The sequence below is a fragment of the Sabethes cyaneus genome, chromosome 2, assembly GCF_943734655.1.
Source record: "Sabethes cyaneus chromosome 2, idSabCyanKW18_F2, whole genome shotgun sequence".
Classification (NCBI taxonomy): Eukaryota; Metazoa; Arthropoda; class Insecta; order Diptera; family Culicidae; genus Sabethes; species Sabethes cyaneus.
The window spans coordinates 171,485,603-171,508,891 of NC_071354.1; the positions used below are offsets into that span (position 1 = coordinate 171,485,603).

The 23,289-nt window shown below is 39.3% G+C and overlaps 1 protein-coding gene across 3 annotated transcripts; it reads left to right on the plus strand.

Annotated features, from left to right (window-relative positions):
- The first annotated feature begins 4,498 nt into the window (after window positions 1-4,498).
- LOC128738777 (zinc finger protein on ecdysone puffs) lies at window positions 4,499-22,654 on the plus strand. 3 transcript variants are annotated; one of them, XM_053834136.1, is made up of 6 exons: window positions 4,499-4,612; window positions 6,141-6,445; window positions 8,043-8,194; window positions 19,403-19,953; window positions 20,029-20,703; window positions 20,824-22,654. In XM_053834136.1, exons 2-6 carry the CDS (start codon window positions 6,182-6,184, stop codon window positions 21,114-21,116), a joined length of 1,935 nt encoding a protein of 644 aa, XP_053690111.1. In that variant the 5' UTR covers window positions 4,499-4,612; window positions 6,141-6,181; the 3' UTR covers window positions 21,117-22,654. The 3 variants fall into 3 exon arrangements, with proteins under 3 accessions (XP_053690111.1, XP_053690113.1, XP_053690114.1); XM_053834138.1 differs by having other exon boundaries at window positions 20,029-20,697; XM_053834139.1 differs by lacking the exon at window positions 8,043-8,194 and adding an exon at window positions 17,573-17,658.
- The last annotated feature ends 635 nt before the right edge of the window (window positions 22,655-23,289 follow it).

Sequence of the window (23,289 nt, forward strand, 5' to 3'; positions counted from 1 at the left end):
ACTCGGTTGAGGGCTACCGCTCTCCAATACCTCGGACACCGAGTACTCTCCGCCAGATCTCGCTTCACCTGGCCTAATCATCTTGCTCGCTGCGCTCCTGGTCGTCTTGTTTCTACCGGATTTGAGGCGAACACCATCTTTGCAGGGTAGTTGTCCGGCATTCTTGCAACATGCCCTGCCCATCGTATCCGTCCAGCTTTAGCCACCTTCACCATAGAGCTGTGCGAGTTCATGGTTCATCCTCCGCCTTCATACTCCGTTCTCCTGTACGCCGCCGAAGATCGTTCTTAGCACTCGTAGTTCGAAAACTCAGAGCACTCGCAGGTCCTCCTCGAGCATTGTCCATCTTTCATGCCCGTAGAGAACAACCGGTCTAATAAGCGTCTTGTACAAAGGACTTAGTCTGCTCGACCGCAATTGCTTGTGGAGCCCATAGTAAGCACGACTTCCGTTGATAATACGCCTCCGAATCTCACGGCTAGTATCATTGTCCGCCGTTACCAGTGAGCAAAGGTAGACAAATTCGTCGACTACTTCAAACTCATCGCCGTCGATCAATATACTACTGCCCAAGCGGTGTCGTTCGGCCTCGGTTCCGCTGGCCAGCATGTACTTTGTCTTAGAAGTATTTACCTTGAACCCAATCTTTTGTGCTTCGCGCTTTAGTCTGGTGTACTGTTCATCCACCGCCACAGATGTTCTGCCGATAATATCCATGTCATCGGCAAAGCAGACGAATCGACTAGATTTGTTGAATATCGTGCCCCGCGTATTGATATCCACTCGATTCATAACACCTTGTAGCGCTATGTTGAACAGCAGGCATGAAAGACCATCACCTTGACGAAGCCCTCTGTGTGATTCGAATGAGCTTGACAATTCACCCGAAATCCGAACACAGCACTGTGTACCATCCATCGTAGATTTAATCAGTTTGATGAGCTTCCTGGGGAACCTGTTCTCGTCCATGATTTTCCACAGCTCTTTCCGGTGATAGTCGGCGGAAAATGATTTGGGAGAGCACTTTATAGGCGGCACTGAGAACGGTGATCGCTCGGTAGTTCTCACAGTCCAACTTGTTGCCCTCTTTATAGATCGGGCAGATAACCCCATCTTTCCACTCCTCCGGTAGCTGTTCCGTAACCCAAATTCTAACAATTAGTCGGTGTAGACAAACGGCCAGCTTTTCTGATCTCATTTTAATAAGATCCGCTCCGATGCCATCTTTTCCAACTGACTTGTTGTTCTTTAGCTGCATAATGGCCTCCTTAACTTCGCCGGGCTGGCACCTCTTCCCCGTTTGTTGTACCGTCGAAATCGCTTTCTCCGTCGCCATGGTTCTCCGCCTGGGCGCCTTTCGGGTGTTCGTCGAAGTGCTGCTTCCACCTATCGGTCACCTTACGATCGTCCGTCAGAATACTGCCAGTCTTATCCCGACACATTTCGGCTCGCGGTACAAAGCCTTTGCGGGATCCGTTCGGTTTCTGGTAGAGCTTTCGCGTTTCCTGAGAACGATGCAGTCGCTCCAACTCTGCATGTTCCTGCTCTTCCAGGTAGCGCTTTTTCTCCCGACAGATTTGGTTTCGCTGCATCTTTTTCTGTTTGTGTCTTTCCACGTTCTGACGTGTGGCACTGCGCATCACCCTCCTACATTCATCGTCAAACCAATCGTTCCGCTGATTCCGGGCCACATGCCCGATTGAGCTCTCCGCTGAACTGTTGATGGCTGTTTTGATAGTGTTCCAACAGGCCTCGAGAGGGGCTTCGTCCAGCTCGTCCTCTTTCGGCAGCACAGCTTCGAGTGAATGCGCGTAGTTCGCGGCGACGTCTGGCTGCTTCAGCCGCGCGAGATCTAACCGAGGCTGGCGTCGGTACCTAATGTTGTTCACAACGGAGAGTCTTGGGCGCATCTTAACCATCACTAGGTAGTGGTCCGAGTCAACGTTAGCGCTTCGATAGGATCTAACGTCGATAATATCGGAGAAGTGCCGACTGTCGATCAAAACGTGGTTGATCTGTGATTCTGTCTGATTTGGTGACCTCCAGGTGTACTTGTGATGGATTCTGTGCTGGAAAAGGTACTACGTACGGCCATATTCTTGGAGGCGGCAAAGTCGATAAGTCTTAGGCCCAATTCATTGGTCCGCTGGTGTGCACTGAACCTTCCAATCACCGGTTTGTATTCCTCCTCCTGGCCGACCTGAGCATTGAAATCCCCGATGACGATCTTAATATCATGTTTTGGGCAGTGGTCGTATTCACTCTCCAACTGCGCGTAGAACTCATCCTTGTCGTTATCGGTACTTCTGAGGTGAGGGCTGTGCACGTTAATGATGTTTATATTGAAGAATCGGCCCTTGATTCTCAAGCTGCACATTCGAAGATTGATTGGTCACCACTCAATCACCCGTTTCCGCATCTCGCCCATCACTATGAAAGCTGTACCCAGCTCGTGTGTGTTGCTGCAGCTCTGGTAGATGGTATGTCCATCTCTGAACGCACGTACCGTTGAGCTCTTCCAGCACACATCCTGCAGCGCTACGACGCCGAACTTGTGGTTCTTCAATACGTCGGAGAGCACTTGAGTAAGTTGTAGAGGTCGGCAGTAAGTTGAGAGGTCGGCAGTTCCACGTCCCGAGTTTCCAATCCATAGTCCTTTTTCGTCGCGTGGGTCTATTCCGATTGTTCCAGTAAGAATTTCCTTGTTCTTCGTTGTGTGCTTCAGTATTTTTTGTGGTGACGGCTTGCAAAGCTTGCTACACCAACCCCCTGTTACGCCGGAGAGTCAACGAAGTTCGAAAGAGCCCTCCTTTCCGTCGGCATACGACCTTGGCTTGGCCACCGGGGTTGGTTACCCGATCTCCACCAAAGTTGCTCGTATTCCACCTGGTATCACGAGGAGGTAGGAATAGGAGTAGCTGACTAAGAGGCTATGAACACCTGTAGGGTCTATTTGATGCCTACACGTGCACAAGACGGTACGCATTATTCAGCCGTTTACCAGCCAAATAAGCAAATTGCTTATAATCCGTGATTGAGCGTCGGTGTTTTTCATCCTTTTCTCCTTCATTTACTTTCTACTTTTCAACCAATCTTACTCTCCAAAACCAGGAAGTTCGGAAAAGTTGTTATCATTTATTCTTGGACGAGGCTTGAGCCAGTACCATTCTTATAACGAACTCCAGCAAAGCCACCTGGAGATCACTTGACCAATGTACAATGAACCATGTGCTCTTGGATGGCCGATTTTTCTCTAAGGGGCCCTTACTGAGTGAAAGCGACTACGACTCGACGTGACTTCGCGCACATGTCGCTAAATGCATTATCTGGGGGACACTGTCGAGTACTTTTGAGACAAGGTCACGGCTTGTTCTGCATGCTTATCCTTATTGCTCTTGAGGGGATGACCTACAAGTGGGCATCGTAACGAGAGACCACTTCTAGGATTCGCAGATAATTTTGATATTATAGGCAGGAACTTTGTGACGGTGAAGGCGCAAAGTTTAGCCGTAGGCATCGATGATCAAATACATGAAATTAAGAAGCTCAAATGAGACAAACGTGCGCCTCCCACGGACGATAACCATTGACGGCGACGAACCAGATGTGGTAAATGATTTCGTATATTTGAGATCGCTGGTGACTGCGGACAACAACACTATAGTAAGGGGTTCTAGCGGCGTATTCAAGCAGGAATACAAACTGACAACGAAGGAAAACCGAACGGAGCGCATGGCAGTGCGACGTAAATGGCTTTCTTCAACAGCTCCACCCGAACCAGGAATAGAGACCAGGTACTCTGTTACTTAGGTACGTACGGCAAACGCGGCACGTTTGGGTTCGTAATATGCTAAAAGCACAGAGAAAAGATTAAGAGGCTCGAATGAAGTAATCGTTTTTTTGTGTGTAAAATCTGTCGGTAGCGCACTCCAGAAATAGTTTGCCAAACGCATCAAAAAATATCCATGTACCTTTATCAATATTTCTTTGTGCTAGAGTTACATAGCAGCGATGGCAGCGACATCAAGATTTAGTTTGCCACTTACTGCTCGAGGGGTGGTCTATTGAAGGATTACTCGTAGATTACATAAAAACCTTTTACACACTTTTTGTCAATTACCTGGTAGTCTGTTCTCTGTGGCTGTTCTACGCTGCACCGGAATGCTTATGTTTATAATCCTTTTCCGGCCACTTCCCGTGGTTGAATCATTACAAATTTAGTATCAAAATAAGCGGAAAAGACTGCAGAATCAAAACCTGAATTAAAAAAATAATGATTTTTTCAAAACTTTTTGTCGTTTATGTCCCTTTAACAATTTCGCGAAATGGTTCACCAGCCTTAATATACGTGCAGTATCGTACCTTAATTCTACTTTCATTGTCTCTTTGACAGTACTTCGGGCGAAAAAGTTCGTATTCGCTCTACGACTGTCAAAAAATCGTAAAACTGGCATCCCTGCTAATGAAGCCGGCTCTGCACTTCGGTCCGTTTCGTACCGTTTCGTGTTCAATTGATTTTGTTCTTTCGCGGTGTCAAGTACCTTTCCTCCATTGTAGTAAATTTCATAGCAAAGTGTCTCAGTTTTTCAAGTGATTTTTTTCTTATCAAGATGTAAGTACTAGTGTTAAGAATGTTAGCAAAATGTGCTGGATAGTTGACAGAACGAAAAAATCGGTCCAAATCCGGTGTGTATCCATCTGTAATGTAGCGAGAAAAAAAAATTCACATTTGGTTGGTCGATCGAAAATTGCAATGACGGCCTCCATTTGCGAGAAAATTTGCTCCATCGCAAAAATTGGTGACGTTTATGTTTTATTTTTTTCTGGTACGCAATAGAACTATCGGCCGGGTGCCGAGTGCAAAAAGAGCCTATAAAATTTGGCTTAATTTTGCTGAAGTGCTGAGAACGGTTATTACATGATCGTTCCACATCGCAGGGCGTAATCCCACCCTAGATGCAGCCGCCCCATCCGACGGGTAGCAAAGATTATCGATTTTTTTTTCTCGGTCGGCATAAATTTTGTGCTGATCCGCTTTCATTCGGATAAAAAATGCTATTTTTTGTCGGGGAAATAAGTAAATTTGAAAGCCACTGCTAAAGTTGGCATCTTAGGTGGAAGTTCTAATGCTTTATATGGTTTAATTTATTGGGTGAGTCATTAGTTTAGAACTTAGCTTGCCTAGAGCAAATATAGATTATTGCTTCATTACTTTGTACAGTTCCGTCAAACACATCGATGAAGGTAGATTTATAATAGATTCGCAGGCCACCTTTATGTGTATGCGCTACGACTCTTGATACGAAAATGATTAATTTCTCCGGTCAGTTGAGAAAAACCTTCAGTGTTTCACCTAACTTTTGTTAAAAAAAAGTATAATAAAATGTAATTTTTTTAATGTTTCATATATTGGTTTTTCTCTTTTACCTGGAAGTAGAAGTAGACTAAGTTGTGTTTTTCTTTTGAATACACGCTACAACTAGGTATTTCGTTTTTTATTTGCATTTTCCGTTTTTTTTATTAAATGAAAAACACTGGTTCCGAGATGCCGGCCGGCAGCATGGTTTGGTAATATGTTGTTTTATTTAAACTTTTCGCTTGTGCTCTTCATTTTCAAAAGATGGGCATGAAAGCCTTGTAAACTACACGAAGTGCTAATTGTTTCCGATTTTTCGTTATTAATTATCAATTTACCGAAATACAACTTGATTGAAATTAGCTGTATACGACCTAACTAATGTAAATCTGAGAATGTAGATGTGTGCTATATCTACAAAGATGAAATAAACATAGCTTCGCTTGTTTTTTTTTAAGTTTAAATTGGAAATCTTTTGCTTAGTTAGTTATTTTAACTTTATTATAATTGGTACAGTAATGGGCAATTAACTTACATAGTAACCAGAATTTAATGCCGGTCGCAATAAAATGTTTGGTACGACGTCGGTAGTGTCTAGTGCGCAGGTCTTCCGCTTAGAACAGCCGGTATGCTTCTATCAATATATAGGTACCGCATTTACCTGACGCGGCTCTGCAAATGACAAATGATTTCTAAAATAGTTTCAGACGGTGGAGTGGAACCGGCTCTAGGTTAATAAATTTCTCGGTTCTAATTAGCTTTTGTTTCTTTGTCGATTTTTCAGAAACTCCGAAGTTTGAAACAAAAAGATATCCAAGTGCTGCAATGGCTTATCGCAACAACAACCGTCGTAACGGAGGTGGTGGTGGCGGTGGTGGCAATTTCGGCAACAACTACGGTGCTGGCCGAATCAATCCTTGGGACACGGGTGTGGGCGGGGGCCGTGCTAATAATGACGCCCTCACGTTAGCAAACAGTCTGATTAATAATTTACTCCGCAATCAAAACTCCAATCAGGTTCCGCCGTCGCTCCTGGACGGCGTTCAATCGTCCCGATTCGACGATATGAACGGATTCAACTTCATACGGGTGAGTACATCGTGTGCCAATGGCAACCGCTCATTATCTTCTATTTTTTCCGGACTAAATCTGCTGCAGCGCTGCTTCCGCGTTTCATGTATTCTAAAAAAAGAATGTCCATCATAAACTGGCTGCAATTAAAAATGTTTCTCGCGGAGGTATCGCTGCTGCTAAGCAGCTGCTTATGTTCGATAGTGATATTTTCTAAATGTATTTTCAAAACCCACTCCTATCATATCTAGTTTAGCTACTAGCCGAATATTGTCCTTTGTGAATAGATAGTCCCTTGGTTAGGACGTCGGCAGACAACGAAAGCCAAATTTAGACATTTGAACATCAGATGGATTTCACGTTTGAATTAATTTGCATTGTAAATTACAACAGCAGTAGGTACTCGTGTTTTCAATTCAGAGTAGTCTTTAAAGATTGTTTTATGGAAATTCATATTCAATTCATAAACAAAAAATGTTCTACGATACTTGGCTCAAGAGTTATGAAGTGTTGAAATAAATAAAGCTCGAAAAAATCGAATTTTCTAGAAGAATTTCTTGAAAAAATAAGAATGCGAATTTTTTAAATATTATTTTCGTTTGTAAGCCAATAAGCCATGCCTGTGATATGATTTCATTGTCTTTAGTGTCATGAAAAAGATCGTTTTTGCAGTGAAGGCAGAAATGAATGAAATTTTGTAGTTGAATATGTTAGAATTGGAAAACTTTAATACATTTTTTCTGGGCATTAATTCCTTCAATAAAGACACCTTACATAAAACGAACTCAAAAAGTTAGTTGAGGCGCGCGAAATTTGAAATCCTGATATTTCCATGTGCTGTATTTTATATAGTAATTTATGGTTCATTTAGATTTTTCGTACTTTTTGAATACATTTGAACAATAATTTCATTTAAGTAATAGTTACATCGCTTGGTTGTTCGCTATGTTCGCGTTTCATTTGAGGAATTTGAACTATTCAACGTGAAATCCATTTGATGTGCCTTCAAAAAGTATGCTGTGTAAATATTGATTGGCTTTATTTGTTCTATTCCAGAGTTTTCTTTTAGTTCGTTTTCGGCCATATAATGATAATCAATTTTCTGATCTTTCATTTAACAGTTCATATCGAAAAAACTTTTGTAAGAAGAAGCAATTTTTCGAAAGAATCTTTTGTTTTGTCAGTTAAAATCAAACAAAAAGTCCGAATAAGCTAAGCTAGTTTTAGTGCTGTTATTCCTAAATTCATTTTCTCTAATGGTGTAATTGCAATACTAATATAAACTGAATATTCAAAATATATATATTTAAGTATTTGTTGCCGCAACTTTTACACGCCGTCGTTTAATAATCTTCCATCTGTTTTGATAGTACTTTCGAATAAAACAAAAAGGCAATCGAGCATTGTGTTCCTGGTAACAACTACTCCTAGAAGCACCAAACTTTTCTACTAGAAAGCATTTTATAGTCGTCCTCGCCAAAACAATAGATGTTAAGCCAGTATGAGAACACAATGCCTGCCAAAAAACCCAAACAACACACAAACTACCTACAACGATTTTCCATAAAACATCTCTTCTATTCTCTTCTCTTCGATGTTTCTCTCTTCCATTCAGAATCGGTACGGCAAAAACCGTAATAGTAACGGCCCCTATAAAGGTGGCATTCGTAAACCGGATGCATTCACCCGTTCCAAGAATGTTCTGGCCAAAAATTCCCATAATAAAAACAAAGATAAAGATGCTAAAGATTCGAGCAAGAAAGAGAGGTAAGAGATTTTCAATCATTTTCCAGAGACAAAGGACACTTCTTTTCCGATTCAGCTTTTCTGTAACCTTCAAGTTTTTGACATCTACATACGTGCAATGTACTTCAGCCATAAAAAATGGTACCCACAAACCATATACTACTCCTGTGAAGAAGTGCTTTTTACAGCAGGGAACTCCCGTCCAAGTCGTACGCGACGGATATGCGAAAGCAAATGCCAACCCATTCCATGCATATGCAGTGTTATCACACATGGCTTGTCAGCCTGTCAGCCAGACAGCACCGTTTCATCCAAAACAGTCACTGCATGGTTTGTGCTCGTATATCTCCTCTACTTCGGACGGACAGAAGACCGTATCACACGGCTACCTCTGCTATAAAGAGAGAAAAAAAAAACAATAGTTGAACGCCTCCGCATTCTACTTACATGATTTAATTTTAATGAAATATTCATGTTGCTATTCTGTTTGTAATATAGGGTAAAAATCGATTGTCAATTTTCGTTCGGCTGCTGTTGCGTTTTGCTTAGCAATTTGCTAGAAACTTTTATTTGTCTTTTTGATGTCTAGTAACAATTTTTATAATGAAATCGGAACACAAGCCTGCCAGCGAAAGGCAACCGCAGCCGAACGAAGTCAATAATATGAGTTGCTATATGTACAGTTCGACACAATATTCTGAATTATTTACATCGACGTCAACGAACCAAGTTGGTTACTTACGGGATTGCGCTCTTCGGGAAATGTAAATATCGACCGTAATCAATTGCTTGCTTTCCCCGCTGAGAATTCGAACCAGGTGCTATTTTTAGACAGATATTTCCCCGGATTATTCACAATTAGGTTAAGTATAATGAGCAGCCGCTCGATGAAACTAGTAAGGATGATTAGAGCCCTTCATCAGTCTCAATTATTCAGGAATTTTTCCTCGACTTTTGATTGTAATGAACATTATTTGGATTATTTTTTTTTAATTCATAATGGAACAAAACCATATAAATCTTTATTCTCGTTAATTCAGGTTTCAAAGCATGACCAAAAACAATGTTTGTATAATCGGTTATAATGCAAGTCCAGGAACTCTTTCAGACAACGGTAGAAATGAACAGTTCGCTAAAAATTTCTTTAATTCTACTGGAGTACTGGAGATGAGAAATATTGGGTATGTTTTACTGAGTAGGTAATTTAAAAAAAAGCTGTTGGCACTCTTAATATGGGAATTCTTAAGCGACTCAGGATTTGTCCAATGCTATTGTACTGTATTAATTTTTAAAACTTTTTCTAAGACCAGTTCTGTTTCATTTGTTCGCTGAAATTTTCGGTGATCCAGTTTTCGCTTCACTCTAGATATAGTTGTTCTGTTACTTTATATCGCTTTGATTCATGTTTAAGCAGCGTCTTATTGACAAGCGCAATCAATCTCCGTCAATATTAGGCATGATTCGAATGAATTGGCTAATTTTTAAAACACTATGTTGCATGCTCAAATTTATTTTTTCGAAAATTTGATAAATTCGTCATGGAATAAGACGTCATGGTCTTATTGACAAGCGCAATCAATCTCCGTCAATATTAGGCATGATTCGAATGAATTGGCTAATTTTTAAAACACTATGTTGCATGCTCAAATTTATTTTTTCGAAAATTTGATAAATTCGTCATGGAACCTAGGCATACCTACTTTTGGCGCGAGAATTTTTGGGCGGCACTGAAGCTGTTTACAGCAGGAATTATATTATCAACAATAGAGGCATCTTCAACCAAACTGACGTTTGCCGGGGGCCTGGGCAGTATAAATAATATTATTATCAAACTCCAAACACCCGAATCCCGTCCTCCACATTTTGTTCTCCTATCGGCCCTATACAAACTGCTTCACATCAGTCCCCAGGTAATGGTAATCGCGTTATTGATGTGGATTTTTCCATACTGTTAGTTGAATGTTTTCCTATAAAACTTTGGAATAAATTGTAAAAATAGTATATCAAAATGCACTTTGAAAGAGGGGAAACTGGTTGAACATTTCCAACAAATGTTACTCGCAGGACCACAATTTGGTCTATACTTTTAAAAATTTTCATTTATAAACTGGTTTGAACTACTCAACATGTTCGGAAAGAGTACAAATACAGAATTTGCAGTGTAAAACCACGAATTGGCAGCATGAATTCAACAGTAGGGTCCCAGCGAACTAATTGGCTAGCATTAACATAAGCAGTAAACCAATCGTTTATTGGCATTTCTGGAGTTTTTTACTGCACGTTGCTGTATATTAGCTTTTTGAGCTACAGCTATGCATGTTGTAAATTGGCATCCAAAATTCTATTAAAATTCTTCTTGTACTGACAAGCGAATAAGTATTGTCTGCATTATAAGAAAGATAGCGGTAACGTAACCGTATAGTTTGCCAAAATAGTTTTCAAGTAGCATTTAAAGGGACTTAAATCCTTATTGGCTTGCATGTGGATAGCATTAGTAATGCTTATTGGTTAGCTGGGTTGTTTATCATCATGAATTTCTGCTTTCTCTACTAATACGTTTTTCGATCCTGACATGGGAACTCTGACACTAATTTTTTCAATATTTAAATCTACTGAAGTCACTTTTAAGCGATTTTATAAAATTTTCGCAGTTTTCAAGTGAATTTTAGAATTTACGCGATTTTCGGAATTTATGTTCTATGCGACACTTTTGATGCGCTTTTTTGGAATTCACGAGGTGTAAGAATGTCTAAGGCTTAACGCCCGATGCATTCTGTTTTTGTTTTTATGAGACAGTACAGTTCAATGAGCGTAAGTGCGCGTAATTGATCGCTGCAACCTTGAGACAGAGGAAATGCGTTTAACTTTCTTGAGTTCAGAGTTATCAAAATCCTGCACCCAGTTTGATATTATTTCGTCAAGTTTTCTACACTCAAACAAATCGGCACGTCGAGTTTACGTGAAAACATAGGTAATTCGCATCCATCACCATCTTCATATAACATTTACGTGAATTATTGGTAACTCGCACTCATACTAACCAGTTTACCTGCGATCCTGGTAAATTCTATCAACTTTCCCATTAACTAGTACAGGAGGATTTCGAATTTGGCAACAAATGCGCGTCGCCTATGTAGCCAAAATCGAAACCATGCCAAAATCGAGACCCTTTTTTGATATGAAAAAATTGAATGCGTTAGAAATTGACTTTTAATACTTTTAATGAACGATTGCAACCATTTTATGTTTAAAAAGTCCGCCAAGAGCCATCCGTCCGGTACAAACAAGTTTTTGGCAACGCACGGTAAGACGTAGTCCTACGGCAATACAAATAAGATTGTTCAAAACATTCTATAACTGCAAACTTTTTTCATGAACACACTGCGGGTATCAATTTTTTCGTCATTTAAAGCTTGTATGCGGAAATTATCATTTAAAGCTTGTCAAATTCGAAATCCCACTGTACATGAAGGTCATGTAAGTTGCTGTTAGAGTGACTATATACAGAGTGGCGACAAGTCATCCCAAATGTATGCAATGCGGTTTTTCTAAGGTTTTTCTTTCTCTTTCCTATACGCGTTGGATAGGTCGTCTGCTCGATTGGAATGACACTGACAGATAATTATCATTCCAATTTTGACATTGTCGCCACTCTGGATATAGTCACTCTAGTTGCTGTATAGAGGTTTACATGATTTTTCACGTGGATGCGACGTGTCGATTTTTAGAGTGTACGAATCGTGATGATTAAAGCAAAGCATAGGGGAACTGTGGGTACAATCGCCCGTATCAACTTTCAGAAATTTTATATTTTTATGCCAATTATCGACTAGGAAACCTCACAGAATCTTAGTTTAACTCTTGATTCTTCGTTCCATGAGGTTTGTTAGATACATATTTTAAATGTTTTTGATTTAGACCATTCCAAATATTTTAAAAAGTTTTTGTCCTTCCGGTGTTGGGCTACTGAAGGCGGGGGAGGTGTTGGGCGATTTTTTTATTCGAGCAAAAGAGGGTTTTAAAAGCGTTTTTACTTAAAGTTTAAATGTGAAAACCAAATCTATTCTTGCTTTTAATATATTCGTTATTATTTTCCAAGTAAAAATCTACGGAAAAAAGGACAAAAACGAAAGAAAATGTTTCTGGACGATTTTCGGATATTCCATTGTTTGAATTTCCATTTCTGTTTCGTGCTAGAAGCGTTAACTCAACTCGTACACTCATTTTTCGAGTTTTTCAGGCTGTAGAACCCACAGACCATTGATTTTATAAAAAAAATCAACTCATATCCTACAATACAAATTATTTTTTTGCCCTTCGATTTTTCATGCCAATTTACAAGGGGGGGGGGGAGGGTAGGTGACAAAAACTTTAAAAATAATTTGCAATGGCCCTATTATGAAAAAGAAAACTGTCCCGTCGAGCGTAATCCGCACAAGTGCGCGTAAGATCGACACCCTGTCAGGGTAAAACCGATCTCATGAATATTAAATGAAAGTTTTTCTAAGAAAAAAAATTATGGTTCTCAGGGAACATGTCTGTAAACGACAAGCGACTGTGTGGGAGAATCGCCCGCACCCCTATCCCTTCACCTTCACCTACTGACGTCTTTAACTTATACGAAGCTTGTAACAGATTCTTAAGAAGACCCTTGCTTTCCATTTAAGGGACTGGATACACACCTGTTTGTTAGTCCTAAACTGTGTTTACTACAGACCTCATAGTCGAAAAAATTGACTGCTTTTTTGCAAAGTAGACTGAAGAATAATCTAATAATCTTTTATAAATCAGGCATGCAAAAAATATCGAATTTCACAGATTTTTTCGACTAAAATGCTTAAATTTCATTTGCGAAATGTTTCTTCAATGCTGATCGGCTATGTATTTTGGTTGTAAAACAACTCAAAACGTAAGAAATAATCTGTGAAAAACTATAACCTAAAAACTCATGGGGTGGTGGTTATACCTAGATAACCCATACAACTTGGCTCTAAGCTAGTCAGAAGCTCAACGACCAGATAATCGAAGCAGGGGTAAAAGAACCGCTCCTTTGGGGTAACCTTTAGCACCCACGTTTTTTCGGTTAGTACCCGACTGTTTTGCTAACTAAACTACTGCCGTTCGCTATATGAGTTAGTCTAATACCTAATTTTGTTTTATACTCCAAATTCTATCTCTCCCTGTATACGTGTCAAATATTTTCCCATGCGACGATATTATTTTTGTATGGCTGATGCTCTTTCTTTCTAGCAGCGAGCCGATAGACTGTTATTTACTCAGTCAGTGTGATAGAAGCAAAGCAGTATGTTGCTGGCGTTCGCAAGGCGAGTCTCGGATTAAAACTACCACCTTCATCCGCCGCGACATATCCCTCAGATCACCGTGTGGAATCAGAGATTTTCACAGTTTTAAGATTCCGACTATTGATTCTAGATCTTCTTTAAATGCTTTGCTAAAAGTACTGCTGCATCAGTGACCCAACCAATGCAGTAGGGACAGAGGTACTGTTGAGGGCTCTGTTTGTAGCTGAATATTTCTTAACCCCCACCGCTATTTCCGTCATCTACTTCGTAGTACGGATTGGGTGTATAATAAATTAGGGATTTAATTATTCCAGTTTTTACGTAATAGCCCAGAAAGTCCTTTTTGGAACTTTGAAACTTCTGCTCTGGTTTTCAATAGTTTCAGGTTCATTCGAAATCTGTCATTGCAGGCGGAGTTAACCTAATGTAATCCTAAAAAAGCAAAGCCTAAGTGCTACATTCCTACTTGACCTTCTGTTTTTATACAACAGACTTTGCAGCCAGCTGTTAGAGTACAGGACAATTGCAGGGCCAGTTGCTACGATTCTATTGACTCTAACAGCCTCTCCCAGCCGAGATTCGAACATATGACGACTGGCTTATTAGGCCAGCGTCATATCTCGAAGCCAACTGCGAAGCTTAATCTTATCCTAACGCAGTCAAAATAAGAGCAACCTGCATTTTGACGATTGCGTGAATCTACCCTTGTTGCATATACAACAGAGACCAGAAAGTATTGCAAGGAATCAAGTGAAACCAAAAATTAATGCTATTACGTAAGGGCCGAAGAGTTAAGCGAAATTTACAGACTTATTAATATTTGGAAAGTTTTCCTAGAATTAGAGCATAATTTTTGCAATTTGTCCAACTTGAATAAGCTCCTTCCGGTGTTGGGGAGGTGTTGGGCGATTTTTTATTCAAGCAAAAAAAAAGCGTTTTCATGCTAGTGGAAAATTTTGAGGAAAATTAATTCCATATACAGTGGGATTTCGAAATTGGCATGGTTCGATTATGGCAACAAAAGTATCCGTTTTTGGCAACACAAAATATTTTACTTCCAAACATGTTTAAATATCAGTCAGTTTCCGCATACATACTTTAAATGACGAAAAAATATTGCCCTAAGTGTGTTCATGAAAAAAAAAGTTTGCGATTATAGAATGTTTCGAACAGTAATATTTTTATTGCCGTAGGACTACGTCTTATCGCAAGTCGCCAAAAACTTACTTGCACCGCACGGATAGCTCTTGGCGGATTTTGTAAACATAAAATGGTTGCAATCATTGATTAATAACATTTAGTAAATTTCTAACATACTTACATTCAATTTCATATCAAAAAAGGGTCTCGATTTTTGCACGGTTTCGATTTTGGCAACATAGGCGACACGCATTTGTTGCCAAATTCGAAATCCTACTGTAATATTTTTCGTGGATAGCTAAGAAAATCTACTACATTTTCATAAAAAAGTACTCTGCGATGCTTGGTTCCTGAAAAATGAATGTTTGAAGTAAATAAATATTTGGGAAGGGAAATAAAAATAGACGATGTCCTAGAAGAGAATCGGAAAATTTATTTGGAAGTTTTCTGGGAAAACAGGAGATCTTGAGCTTTTTAAAATATTGCTTTCATTAATATGACCTTAAGTAATATCCGTAATTTCATGAAATTTCGAGACTATTCACTCCAAACCTGTACTATAATTTTGAAAATGCTCTGTTCGATGGAAAATGGACACACTTGACTGTTTGCAGTGGCTACTCGTGGGGAATTAGGCTACCTGTTCAACCAGCGAAAAATACAAATCAATACTATATTTTAAGCATCAAACATACGACGATTTACTTTACCAGCAAACTCGTCTCTGAATTTTAGCTACAAACCGAAAACTTTTCGTTCAATTTACCTATTGAACCAAATTCAAGAATAACCACCGTACTGCGATGCGCGCACAAGCCCACACCACACGCACCACAAGCAATATGCATAAGTTGTTCAATGCTAAAGATGAACGAGTTAATGAGAAAATTTTGCGAATAATGCTTGCCAAGCCAACCGCGCTCTATTTTCAAATCCCCTTCGTACCAACACATTGTTCCCGGTGCTAATTCAGTATCAAGAATCAATACCAGAAATAATGTGTGCATTGTGCATTGAGATCTCTAAAACAATGTTCAAACGTCGTGTTGAACATTTTGCTCATCAGCTTCGTAACTAAACTAAATTCTTATTGCATATGCGTCGGTGCATTGAGATCTATTGAGATCTCTAAAGCAATGTTCAAATGTCGTGTTGAACGTTTTGCTTATCAGCTTCGTAACTAAACTAAATTCTCATTGCATATGCGCCGGTTTTCATCGATAGTTCGGTAAACAGCTCAGAGCCGCCCTTTCGGCTATGTGATTCCAAATTTGTTACACAAATATATAATACACGTTGTATATACAATGTATACAAATTTCGAAAGGCACCAAGCAACTGAAGCAGGTTTGTTGTTCCAAAACGGGATGATCTTTCATTAGTTAACACATTAACCTCTTCTCACCAGGACCTCATTCAGGGTTCTATAATGTATCTTCAAGAATTGATAATTAGAAATGTTTTCTCACGTAACGTTTGAATACGACCCGAGTAATATTGAGGATTTACTCTTTGAAGTTCCGCTCTTTTGAATATCGCGGCTCCAGAAGATGAAACGCGAGTTTACTTAGCGATTAGTTGATGACGCCAACAACCGATTTATGCAAAGCAGATGTATCAAGTGCATTTTGTTGCTTAGGACCTTTTGAAAAGTTCATACAGAAACAAGTTTGACCTGAACATTTAATTGATCATATTCCATCTATATAACAATTAATCCTGAGCTCGTAGTGAGCTCTATTAACCTTGTTTTCAATCTAATTCTCATAATTTACTGTAAACTTTTTCATCTAGTAGGTATAATTGTGCATATCGAATATTTGACGGACAGTGAAGTGCCTATGTGTCTTAACAGTAGAATTATTTCGTTTTTGCGCGATATGTACCATCCACCACTTTCATTGATGCGGATGCATTCCTCCTCGCTAAACCCAACTTAGCTGATTCAGATTCCAGATTATCGGTTTGATAAAATAATTCCTGGCAGGATCGCCATTATGAACTCTACTATTGTTTAGCTTACCTAATGTGAGTCACTTCATGATGCACACCGCCGGTTGCCTGTGGAGGAAAGATGTCGATCCTGTGTATGCATGTTGACCTTGATCAACTAGCAATTGTTACGCTAGTTACGGGATACTATGATTGTAATTTAAATATTTCTGAAAGTGTTGGATAAGAACACATATCGATTAATTTTCTTCGTCTTTTATTTCATTTCAATGTTAATTGGTCTTTCTCTATATGTGTGAAGCATGTATATTCATGTAACTGAGAGAATGTTTTTAATAGAGGAACTTGCTTTATTACTTTAGATTCTTAAATTAAAATTCTTGTTTAAAATCTTAACTGCTTCGCCAAAAGTGCAACAAATATGAGTTCAACAATACATATTCTACATACAGCGATACATTTTCCAAAGTACTCAATTGAACAATTTAGTCTGTTAGATTAGTATTCACTGTACCTGATATAATGATGTCATAAAAAGGTTCTGCCTAGGCTCATGTATAGCTACAAATTAACTATTTTACTGTTTGGGAATCACATTGCTTTTCTAGCATTAAAAATCAAGTTAGAATAGACAATCGTTTGGGCGTTTTTACCTGTTCATTAGCATATAGACAGACAGTTGGATTGCCGTTGATATTTTCAAATAACAAATAGTATATCGAGTATAGGAGCGTTATAGTTTTATTGCGACTACATTTCTCTAGGCAAACGAAAAAGATCAGAAAATTTACATTATCCTAAAATGTCACAATCAAGTTCTATTTCCTCTCCCGATGTGTTTTTGTTTTTCAATTTCGGTTCGGTTTTCTTCGTCAAAATATTTTCCCCTCGTTTCTTGCAGTAGTGAATGTTTTTTATTATATCTTCTTCAACGCAGTTTTCTACACCAAATTCTTATTAATTTGTGTCCTATATTTCTCTTTTATCGGTTTATCCTTTTCAGAATGACTATATTTCAAGGTTAAATCTTGGATATCAAAGACGAAATCCAATTCAGTCTAGTAATAGTAGTAATAAAAATAAGAACAGGTAATACAAGTAAGATAACAGTTGTACCTATATTCTTGTTCCTCCTTTAGGTGAAAAAGAAGGAAAATCATTGAGCGTTTTTATAATCAGTACGATTATTACAATCACCGTTGTACTACTACTACTCATGGCACATCATGTTTCATCACATCATATGTCTTTTACGCTTGATGTTATTCCTACCCAAACCACCTTGCTATTTAGTTATTCCTATCAACTTATTACACACCTTGTTCATTCGCTTTTATTGCCTGCTGTTCACAAGCTTTCCTAACATTTATTTATTTTTTCGTGTTTTTGCACCGTATATACTTCACGTTTTCGTTGTGTTTTGATGAACATGTTTCCAAAATTGGTTTCTTTAGTAATTGTTCTGTTGATGATGCAACACCAGCTATCAGGGTTTATACGATCGTGAAACTGATTTAAAAATAAGTACTTAATTGGATACGCACGAAATGTGGCTTAAGATTACCTTGCAAAATCTAGTTAGCGATCAACAAATTCTATTTTCTAACTGCATCTACCTAAAGTCATATGCAAGTAGATGCTCCGTGTTCTATAGAGTTTCTCGTTCACTACAATATTGGCATTATTGGTATAATCAGATAGAGATATACATTTGGTTAGTAGTAGCTAGGTACATAGTCATTAATCAGCTAATAACCAAACCTATCAATTCATATAGGAAACAAAAACCTACATGATGAGACTACCATAAACGGTGTGTCGAGGGACTCGATAGCGTGCTCTAGGTATGCTACGAATTGTCCCAAAATGATGTAACTAAAATGCTGTCGTTCTACGAAGACGACTGTTCACTTTTCTTAATTGGATTCTAAATTCTCAGTGGAAAGTTTAGTGTGGTAAACAATCACATTTTCTATGTTTACGCTTTTTTAATACAAATAATTCGATGTTATAATTCTGATGAATCTTAGATTTTAAAATATTTTTTCGTGCTTTTCTTCAGTGCTTTGTTGAAATTTGTTTTTTTAGATGTCAACCAAAAAATACAACTCAGTATAAGCTACTGCTTATAAACAATATTTAACGGAATACTAATTTCCCAAAATTAGTTTGTTAGAGTCAAGATGTCGCTCCATTCACTCCCACCTGATCATGTAGAATTTTTTGGATCAATTCTGAGTCAGTGAAATTTAAACACATTTTTACTTGGTTTCTTGTTAACGCGTTATTGCGAACTGTAAAGAAAACAGAAAATAGTTTGACCTTTATTATAATTGGATAACAAGAAGGGAAGCCTGCATAGCAATAGCTAGCAATGTCAAAATATAAAAATGGTTATTGAAAATCCCAGAACTTGATCCCATACCTATATAACTAATATTTTCAAAATCGATGATTTCGAAACGGACATTTCTGTGTTGCAAGTTTTTACCGGAATTAAATGATATTGCAAATGCAATTTTGTGCACTCACATTAGGAAGACAAGCGACGACTTTGTTCTTGGTTGGCACTCTGACAAACGTCGAAAACTTACCGGGTTTTAGAATTCTCTAGCAGGGTTGTGCCACGGGATGATTACATCGTTGTGTACTGAACAGCGCAGCGTGACATTTCTGAAAAACGTACTGTACATAAGCAATTCGTAATTGAGACACTTTAAGAAGGTGAAGCAAGAAAAAGAACACTCCTTAAATCAATCGAATATTTTGAATTTTTTTTGCCATTAATTAATTTGATTTCTGATCGGGAATTCGCACTCCTTGCCGCCAACAGCAACAAGCAGGGAGCAAACAAAAAGGGCGGCAACTCAAGCAATGCCAGCAGCAGCAAGCAGCAGCAGACCAAATCATCGCCGTACGCTGATGTCTCGAATGAGTACTTGTACTGTCACATGTGTGACAAGCACATGTACGATGCAACTTCGTTCGAGAATCACATTACCGGTCGTACCCATCGGGTCATGAAGGAGAGCATCGAGGAGAGCTATCGTATGCGCGCGACATTGCTGCGCCAGGAAGCGCGGATCGCGGAACAGTTGAAGACGATCGAAATTGACCGGCTCAAGCGCATGGGTAAGGCCAAGAATTACTCCAAGATGCGTGAGTACTGCCCGATGTGCGAGCTCTTCTTCTACGGGCACATCATCGCACATCGGCGCTCCGAGAAACATTTGGATCTGAAAAAATTCTTGCATCCCAAGTGCGATGACTGCGAGCTTGAGTTCCATAACCGCACTGAACACGATGACCATCTGCTGTCTGTAGTTCATATGAAGAATTGCAAGACTAAACCAAGCCGACTTGACATCGAGAAAAAAGCAAAACGTATGTAGCACCCCCCTCTTGCGCTCATGTGCATGTGCAAGCATGTTCTAATGTATTGCATGTTTTATTTTCCAGAATTGGTCATCTCCACTGCTAATGATGAATTGCTAGACATTCGTGAAGAAACGGCCCCGAAAAGTAAGAAGAAGGATAAAGATGCTGCCTCTTCGGCAGCGAAAAAAACTGAACAAAAACCCTCGACATCCGGTGCCGCATCTGGCGAGAACGGTGAAGCTGTCAAGCCAGACTCGGAATCGGCTCTCGAAAAATCGACCACAGAAGAAGGAGCAGCGGCTGAAGAATCCAAAATGGAAGAAGACGTCCCGGAGGACGAAGTCGCCAAGGACGAAGAAAGCGCCGATTGCATCTTGGACTACAAACCGGGTGATGAGATCGCTCCGGAGATCGATAACAAACTACCACGGTACAATAAGAATCGTGCGCTTGGTATTAGCCTAATCGGTAAACTCGAATGTCACGAGTGCCGCATTTGTCACAAGTATTTCGATACAGAGGCTACAGGTGAAATCCATGCCCGCACGCATTCGCATTACCGCGCGTTCATTCGCTTCTTGAATGAAAAAGCCATGGAGGTGCGTATCTCGCAGAAGCGTGCAGCCGTCGCTCTGGAAGAGGCTGAAGCCGCCAAGAAGCAAAAGTTGGCTAATGAAGAGAAAAAAACCGACGAGAACGGAGACGCCGAGAAGAAGGATTCCGAGCTGTACGACCCGTCTGAGGCCACAGGTGAAGGTCAGCATTTTGTACGCCTCAAAAGATCTACTTTTGTGCAGCTTACAGTGCTTTAGATTTAAATATTTTTCAAAGTAACAATGTCACTAAATTCTCATCTATTTTCGGTTCCATTCACAGAATCTGGCGACGCCAGCATGGCTGACGACAGCAAGAGTGAGGACGCTAACGGGCTCAGCGAATCGCAGCTGGAGCCAATGGAGACGGAGAACGCTGAAGCGAACAAGGGCGAAGCGACCGCTTCTGCGGATGATAAGTCCACCGCTTCTTCCGCTGAGGCCGCCAGCAAGACTGACGATTCCTCTAAGGAGGAACCTAAGCCCGAGAAGGAGCAGGAGCAGCAGAAGACTCCCGCCAAGAATAGCCGACGTGGACGGGGCAACCGTTCCGGTCGCTATGGTGGACGCTACTAAAATATGCAAAAAACTAAAACTTTAAACTCAGATTCATCCCCGAATTTAAGCTTTTAAACTGAACCAACGTTTTTCGTGCAGATTTATCAGAGCTATTCTGGATTATACACAATGTGAGCAAAATATACTGCTAGTTATATTTTCATACTATCAACTTTTAATATTTCATCATACTAACAGTTGTAATGCTGCAACGCAAAACCAAAAGTTTTTATTGGTTTAGTTTATTCCCTAATTACTGAAACTGTTGAGTAATTACGTTAAATCATATCCCTTTAGTGTATATTTCTAAATATGATGCAGCATGACATTTTTATTTTATACTTCATTAAATTAAATATGTTATGTTTTGCTGTAACGCAATATGCAGAAGCATGAATAACTATAGAAAACCATGAAAAAGCGTTAATCGAAAACGATTTCTACAAAAGCAAACAAAAAAAAAGAAGAAGATAATCACCAACATTCAAAGCAGAAAAACCAATATTTCTAGCAAATGTGCACTCGGGTGCTTCTGATTCTGTGTCGTCCAGGCTTTTCGTACTGACCTGCACCGACAGATGCGCAAAAGTAATCTGCCTTCGGGCAATCATTCATTTGCGGAGCGATTCTTTTCGTACTCGATACTCCAGGAAGACGAGTGCACATTTTCACGTATCTATTAGTAATTTATGGGTATTTGTGTACGTTTATGCTGTTCCGTCAGCTAGACACAACCAACAATATTTAATGAAACTAAAGCATAATATATTCTCTCAAATGTAAGCAAAATAAAGCAACTTTAAAATTAATCATTAAATTCTCGGTATCGTTAAGTAATCTAACTAAAACTATAAAACCAACATTCAAATGTAATTGTATTTCACCAGAAAAAAATGTAGTAGCATTGTTGTGAGGCAAATTGTAAACCTCTGCAGAATAAAATAATTGCTTCTCTTTGTGTAGTTACAGCATAAAAACACAATACTGTGCATCAGATTCAATGATTTTCTCTGAGCAATCCAAACAGAGAATTAATTTTATCACGTTGGACAAAAAAAGCACGATCAGATGAGCAAGATTGTTAATGTACCTACTAACTCACAAACATACACACAAAGTTCAAGTTATGCCAATCTAGGATGCAGCCGCAGCTATCACGATCGCTGAAGCGCTTTTCGAACCAGGTCTATAAAAGTTACTGTAGCCGAAAATGCCGCAAGCTGCGCATTGTTTGTAGCAATCCAATTGTTGAGATTCAGGATGAAGTTTAGTAGCATCAGTCGCCGGAATAGCGAACACTCACTTGAAAAATGTACGTGATGAGAAAGTTGTATTCCAAGATAAAGTATTCGTTGCACGCTAAAGTGAAATAAACCGATATGATGCGATCGACACAAGCGCAGATAGAAACAAAAAAACTGACATTAAATACAAGCATACAGACAAATACCCGATGTAACTGAGCATAATTGTGAAACCGAGAATATTCTTCTAGTGATTGACAAAAATAAAACCAAGCAAAAATCTGAGTTTAAAAACAAATTGGCCTTATTTTTATTGCCTAATGTATCACCATAATAAATGATTTTTACCTGATTGAACCGTGCCCATTTCGTTTGACTGAATCTTACGCCGCCTTAAAGTCTACAAACAGATGATATTGTACTCCCGGAAGTTGTCTAGTAACTGACGCACGGTAAACATCTGATCCGTCGTGGAGCGACCCTCACAAAAACCAGCTTGGTACTCGCCGACGACGAACTCCGCTAAAGGCCTCAGTCTACAGATCGAGGATACTGGAAAGCACCCCATATAGGCAGAATTGTGCAAAGTCGTGCTTCGATAGTTTTTACACACTTAATTCGATGTCTTTTTTTTTTGAAAAATGAGGTGAATGAGGCTATTCAACCAATACTCCGGCATTTGTTCCTCCACACAGATCCGTTCATAGATTTCAACGCAGCGTATGATTCCGTTAAGTGCAATATGTGGTGGTAGATTATGTTTAAATATATGGTTTTCCAGCAAATTGAGCTGTTGCACCAGAGCACGTCTATAGCAGCATTGAACTTTTTTAAGTGGTTCGCCACTGTTGTGGTGAACATCACCTAAAATTTTTGAGTTCGGTTTTAATTGATGTGCCAACCTTACTTACTTACTTACTTACTTACTTACTTACTTACTTACTTAC